This window comes from Trichechus manatus, unplaced genomic scaffold (assembly GCF_000243295.1).
Source record: "Trichechus manatus latirostris isolate Lorelei unplaced genomic scaffold, TriManLat1.0 scaffold00202, whole genome shotgun sequence".
NCBI lineage: Eukaryota > Metazoa > Chordata > Mammalia > Sirenia > Trichechidae > Trichechus > Trichechus manatus.
In genome coordinates, this window is record NW_004444138.1 from 4,455,878 (window position 1) to 4,463,072 (window position 7,195).

General features: G+C 41.1%; 2 protein-coding genes across 3 annotated transcripts in view; both read left to right on the forward strand.

Moving 5' to 3' along the window:
* FAM3B (FAM3 metabolism regulating signaling molecule B) overlaps positions 1-4,151 on the forward strand; it is a 64,355-nt gene extending 60,204 nt beyond the window's left edge. For both annotated transcript variants that reach the window (XM_023742156.1, XM_023742154.1), the window contains one exon: positions 4,014-4,151. In XM_023742156.1, the coding sequence (XP_023597924.1) occupies positions 4,014-4,103 (90 nt within the window). In that variant the 3' untranslated portion in view covers positions 4,104-4,151. The remainder of the gene's footprint in view (positions 1-4,013) is intronic.
* Positions 1-7,195, forward strand: part of LOC101361136 (interferon-induced GTP-binding protein Mx2) — a 53,417-nt gene that overhangs the window by 13,475 nt on the left and 32,747 nt on the right. The window lies entirely within an intron of this gene.

A 7,195-nucleotide genomic window follows, 5' to 3' on the forward strand; every position in this document is an offset into this window, starting at 1 on the left:
CCCTACTACAGGAGACTAAAAGAGACCTACAAAAATGGAAAGACATCCCATGCTCATGGATTAGAAGGCTTAATATAGTGAAAATGTCAGTTCTACCTAAAGCCGTCTACAGAGTTAATGCAATCCCAATACAAATCCCAACAACATTCTTTACTGAAATAGAAAAACTATTGACCAACTTCATATGGAAAGAAACCTCAAATAGCCAAAGTAATATTGAAGAAAAAGAACCAAGTAAGAGGTGTCACACTCCCTGATATCAAAACATACTATACAGCCACTATAGTCAAAACAGCCTGGTATTTGTTCAATGATAGACACGCATAGACCAGTGGAAAAGAATTAAGGACTCAGAATTAAACTCAGCCATCTGTGGGCAACCGATTTTTGACAAGCGGTCAAAGTCCATTCAATGAGGCAAAAACGGTCTCTTTAATAAATGGTGCTGGCAAAACTGGATATCCACCTGCAGAAAAATCAAACAAGACCCATACCTCACATCATATACAAAAACTAATTCAAAATGGATCAAAGCCCTAAATGTTAAATTTAAAACCATAAAATCCCTGGAAGACAATATAGGAAGAAAACTATGGGACCTAATCTTCTGTAAAAATAGGATAACAAACATTACAACAAATGCAAGAATTGAAAAAGACAAAATAGGTAAATGGGACTTCATAAAAATTAAAAACTTACGCTCATCAAAAGAATTTAATAAAACAGTAAATAGACAACCTACAGACTGGGAAAAAAATCTTCAGAAACAATTTATCTGATAAGGGTCTAATCTCTAATATCTTTAGAAAACTGCAACAATCTCTAATATCTTTAGAAAACTGCAACAACTCAACAACAAAAAGACAGCCTGATCACAAAATGGGCAAAGGACGTGAACAGAACCTTCTCCTGAAAGAGGACATCCAAACAGCCAACAAACATATGAAAAGATGTTCATGGTCATTAGCCATTAGAGATGCGAATCAAAACTACGATGAGATACCATCTTACTCTGGCTAAAATGGCACTGATAAAAACAAAACAAAACAGATAACAACAAATGTTGGTGGGGATGTGGGGAGAATGGAACCCTTATCCATTGCTAGTGGGGCTGTAAACTGGTACAACTGTTACGGAAAATGGTACGGTACTTTCTCAATAAACTGGAAATAGGACTACCCTATGATCCAGCAATCCCACTCCTGGGTATAGACCCTAAACACCAAAACCAAACCCATGGATGTTGAGCCAATTCCAACTCATAATGACTCTATAGCACAGAGTAGAACTGCCCCATAGAGTTGCCAAGGCTGTAATTTTAATACTTAACCATTGTACCACCAGGGCTCCTTGTATATACCCTAGAGACCTAAAAATAATGATACAGACAGATATATGCCCACCTGTGTTCATTGCTCCTGTATTCACAATTGCAAATAAATGGAAACAATCAAAGTGTCCGTCAACAGATGAATGGATATGCAAACTGAGGTACATACATACAATGGAATTCTATGCAACTGTAAAGAACAATGATGAGTTAGTGAAACATAACATGGATGGACCTGGAGTGCATCATGCTAAGTGAAATGAGTCAATATGTAAGGACAAATATTGTATGATCCCACTTTTATAAGAAGACAAGAATAGATAAATACAGAGAGACCAATGTTCAGTAATGGTTACTAGAGAGAGTGGGATGGAGAATTTATGCTTTAAATACTAGAGACTATTTTTGGTGATGGAAAAAGTGGCACTGATTGTGGATGTAATGGACAAAGCACAACCAAAGTAAAAGCAAGCATTTGAGCATATATGGATGAGTATAGGCAAAGTGGTATACAGATAGGTAGTACAGATGCATACATAGGTGAGAACTGATAGAAGTAAATAAATGGGTGCAGGCACATATATTCCTTTAAGACACAAATATGGATACTCCTTAGACATAACAAACACCTTCCATCATTGTTTTCTGGGTTTGAAGGTTTAGGACCATAGTTTTATGGGACATCTCAGTCGGCATAACATAGTTCACAAAATCATGATCTGCATCCTAGTGAGTAGCATCTGGAGTCTTAAAAGTGTGAGCAGCCATCTAAGACACAACTACGGGTCTCAGCTCACCAGGAGCAAAACAATAAGAAGGTAACCAAAAGCACAGAGAAGAAATAAGTCTGCAAGAGTCACAACCCACATCTACTCTGAGAACAGAAGAACTAGATGGTACCCGGCCACCACCACTGACTGTTCTGATCGAGGCCACAATAGTTGGTTCTGGATAGAATGGGAGAGAAATATGGAGCAGAACTCAAATTCTTATTAAGAAGGAAAACAAAACAGACAAACTGGAACGGTAGAGAACAGAGGACCCCCTGAGACTATCGCCCTGAGACACTCTTTAAACCTAGAACCAAGCATCTCACCTAAGATCACCTTTTAATGAAAAAGCAGAGTGGCACACAAAATAAAGGATATTACCCATATGATCAGTGCCCTACTTAAAAACCATCAGTATAAGACCAAAAGGTCAACAATTTCTTAAAAGCAAAGATGGTAAGGGAGTAGGGAAACTAGAGTACTGGAAAGGGAACAAACAGAACACAAAGAGAATATTGACACATTGTGATAAATGTAACTAATGTCACTGAACAATTTGTGTAGAAATTGTCAAATAGAAACCTAACTTGCTGTGAAAACTTTCACCAAAGTCAATTAAATATTATTTAAATATATATACAATGAAAAAAAAAGGGATGTATAACTAGAATTCCAAAGTTTAAAATGCATATTATTTAAGTATTAAGATAACGTGTTCCATTATCTGCATCTTAACCTAATGCTTCAATAATTGAAATAAATAAAATAATTGAAGATATAGAGGACTAAACCCTGCCTCAGTAGGAGTACACATTTGCTGAGCTCTAGAACTCTAGAGAAAAAACAAACATAGTCCTTCCCCCTAGAAAAATAAAAACCAAACATTAGAGTTGTGCTATCCAATATGGCAGCCACTAGGCAAATGTGGCTACACCCACTCCTCAGTTATCGACATGGTCAGTTAGGTTCCAAAGACCAGGTCATTAGGTGAAAATCGGCATTATGTGGAAATGGAGGATGGCCACATCAGATCACAAAATATTATATGGGACACATATGTCCCTCTGGACTCTGGGGATAGGATTGGTGACACATCAGGTTCGCTACACCTCACGCTGGCACCTCAAAATGAAGGATTCCCGTGAACATGAAATCATTGCAAGAAATGTAACTTCTAAAGAACACAGGAACCCGGAAATATGCTTACAAGGCTTCTCTCCCTGTACAAATGCGAAAAGAGACAAAGGTTTTGCACAATCTCACCTCCAGGATGTACCATGTCATACAATACCCTGTAAAAACAGTCGTTAGCGGCACATGCCCATTTCTTCCATTTCCAACAGTTATACAGGCCCCTGCCTGCTAGCAACACGTACTGTCAGTGGGCCAGTAGCTTCGCAATAAACCAGAGACATGGAAAATGTAGGCGGGCACTCTGTGTCCCACTGGTCATGAAAGGGTTACTGCCAGATGTATGTCATTAATGCTCAAAATAGATTTTCTACTATTGTCGTTAGTGCAAAATGTTGGATAACGAGATAGTCGATAAGTGAGGAGTAGGTGCATTTACATTTAAAGTAGTTAAAATTAAATAGAATTTAAAATTCAGTTCATATAGTCGTGTTTCAAAAATTCAATAGGCAGAGGTGGCTAGTGTCTTCTATATCGGGCAGGTCAGATTATAGAACATTTCTATCATTGCGGAAAGTTGTCTGGCAGCGCTACCTTGCTGTCCTAAGTATTGTTCACGTATTATTAAAAAACACATTGAGAGGCAATCAAGCACCCAGTGTAGGTTGAACCATATCCCACTGCAGGACGTGATTTTGTTTATATGACTTTGTTCACAGCTGACGCATTGAATATTTGTCAGATTAGTGAATAAATGAAAGTATTTTCTTTCCTTTATGCAGATCAACCACTCTGATAGTAAGAAGAACAGATATTCTGGCTGGCCTGCAGAGATACAGATAGAAGGCTGTATTCCACGAGAACCAAGCTAACATTGCACTTCATTAATAAATGCGTTTTGTGTAAATGTCACACGGGATGGCCCATGAATCTTATCACTTTAAGTCCTACGGTCAATATTTTAGAAGGACTTTGGGCTTTTCTTAAACCAACAAATAGTTGCTAATTATATAATCTTAGCACAAAGTTTATATGCCAGTATTTATATAGTGGAGGAGGCACGGGTGGTTCAGTGGTAGAACTCTCGCCTTCTATGCAGGAGCCCTGCGTTCCATTTCCTGCCAGTGCACCTCATGCACAGCCACCACCCATCTGTCAGTGGAGACTTGTGTGTTGTTGAGAGGCTGAACAGGTTCCAGAGGAGCTTCCAGATAAGACAAACCAGGAAGAGAGGCTTGCAAACCTCCTTGTGAAAATCAGCCAGTGAAAACGCTCTGCATCACAATGGTCAGGTCCACAGCCCATCCCTGGGATGACACAGGACCAGACAGAATTTCATTCCATCGTGCATGGGGTTGCCATTAGTGGGGGGTCAACTCAACAGCAGCTAACAACAGTTTGTGTAGTGAAGAGGTCGATGTGCTACATTCTGAAAGGAACAGGACTTGTTAGAGGGAATGAAGTGATTCAATCTAGAAAGGAAGAGAGCTGGCGGAAGCAACTGGTGCTTGCTCAAGGTGGAGTCGTGATCAGATATAAGTCCACGCAGCTCTGCAGGGGGATAACCTTTGTTTATTGCAAGCACACCCTAGTTTCTGACAGTCATCTCAGAGAATGAGCAAGAGTAGAGAGGGCTTAGCAGGAACTCCTTGGCTGACAGTCGTGGCCATTGGGGGTCCACCCTGAGGATGGTGACTGTTCATCTCAGACTTTCCAGGAGATGCATCATTAGATCAGCTATTCAAGATACCCCACCTCCATACAACCATGTGTCAGAGGGTGTGTTTGATTGGGGGCTGAGAAAATAAGGTCACTGGGGCACAAGATAGCTTCCAAGCATCAGCCATTCTAACTTCCTTCCCAAGCCTCGCTGCCCAGGAGGTCATCTTACCTTAGAAGAGCTCTGAGACTGTAATGTCAGGTTAATACTGCCTCCCTGAGTCTCCAGTTTCTCTTCTGTAAAATGGAGGGGTTGGAATAGCTGAATGATTTCCAAACATTCTTATCAGTCAAACCAAAACCAAACCCATTGCCATCGAGTCGATTCTGACTCATAGCTATCCTATAGGACAGAGTAGAACTGCCCCATAGGGATTCCGAGGAGCGGCTGGGTGGATTCAAACGGCTGACCTTTTGGTTAACAGCCAAGCTCTTACCCACTGTGCCAACAGAGCTCCTTTTAAAACATGGTAGAACATGGCAGCCTGAATTTCAGTACCCCTGCAGCAACAAGCAGCTCCAATCTCAGCGGTGTACAACAGCATTGATTTTTGTGGATGTTACTTATGTTGCAAAAATCCTCACAACTGGCCAGTAAGCAACATCGTGATAAATGGAGAAAAGATTGAAGTTGTCAAGGATTTCATTTTACTTGGATCCACGATCATTGCCCGTGGAAACAGCAGTCAAGAAATCAAATGATACATTGCATTAGGAAATCTGCTGCAAAAGACCTCTTTAATATGTGAAAAAGCAAAGATGTCACTTTGAGGACTAAGGTGCGCCTGACCCAAGCCATGGTATTTTCAATTGCCTCATATACACGTGAAAGCTAGAAAATGAATAGGGAAGACCAAAGAAGAATTGATGCCTTTGAATTATGGTGGTGGCAAAGAATATTGAATATACCACGGAGTGCCAGAAGAATGAACAAATCTGTCTTGGAAGAAGTACAGCCAGAACGATCCTTAGAAGTAAAGATGGTGAGACTTTGTCTCACATACTCGTCATCAGGAGGGATCAATCCCTGGAGAAGGACATCATGCTTGGTTAAGAAGAGGGTCAGTGAAAAAGAAGACCCTCAATAAGATGGATTGACACAGTGGCCGCAACAGTGGGCTCAAACATGGCAGACGTTGTGAGAATGGCGCAGGACTGGGCAGTGTTTGTTCTGTGGTACATGGGGCTGCTATGAGTCAGAACGGACTCGATGGCACCTAACAAAATACTTATGGGCCACAGGTCAGCTGTGGCTGAGCCCCAGATGGTGAGGCTAGGCTGAGGGAGCATCATCCCTTGTCAGATGGAAGCCAAATTGAGAGCAGAAATCCAGATGCATCCTAAAGCTTCTGCCTGGAAGTGGTGTCAATCCCACCTGCTACCCAACCCAGGTCAGCTCAGCTGCAAGGATGTCCACTCCTCCCTCAGAGGCTCAAAAAATCTGCAAGGCAGGAAGCAGGCATGATGGTCCTCCTACAGGGGAGTTGGGTAATATTTGTGAACAGTAACACCATGAACCATAAATGCCAGATACCCCTGAGCGCTGCCAGCCCATCGGAGCTCTGGCTCCCTGGCCCTCAGCGACCCCTCAGGGAGCCCTGGGTGTAGCAGAGTAGTCTGCAGACCACCAGATGGGGTCATGGCTCAGCCCTTCTCCAGTTCTAAACTCCTTGATGCCAGCCTCAAAGGGAGGGCTTTGTCATGGCAGGCTAGTTGACATTTCTGTGTATAAGAAAGGGTAGTTTTGTTTTTAATTTTTTTATTGTACTTTAGATGAAGGATTACAGAACATATAGTTTCTCTTTAAACAGTCAGTACACATATTGTTTTATGACATTGGTTAACAACCCCACGACATGTCAACATTCTCCCTTCTTGACCTTGGAGGACCTTTTTTTGGTGAAAATATACATAGCCAAAGTTACACCATTTCAAAAGTTTGTACATGTACAATTCAGTGACATCAATTATATTCTTCCAGTTGTGCTGCTATTCTCACTATCCTTTTCCAAATTATTCCATCACCATTATCTTCAACTCACTGCCCCCTAGGCTTCCCATCAAACCTTTTGAATTACTGTTGTCGATTTGATCTCACATAGATAATTCTTTTTTTTTTTTTGTACTTTAGATGAAGGTTTACAGAACAGAATAGTTTCTCATTAAACAGTTAGTACACATATTGCCCTATGACAATGGTTAACAACCCCATGACATGTCAACATTGTCCCTTCTCAACCTTGGG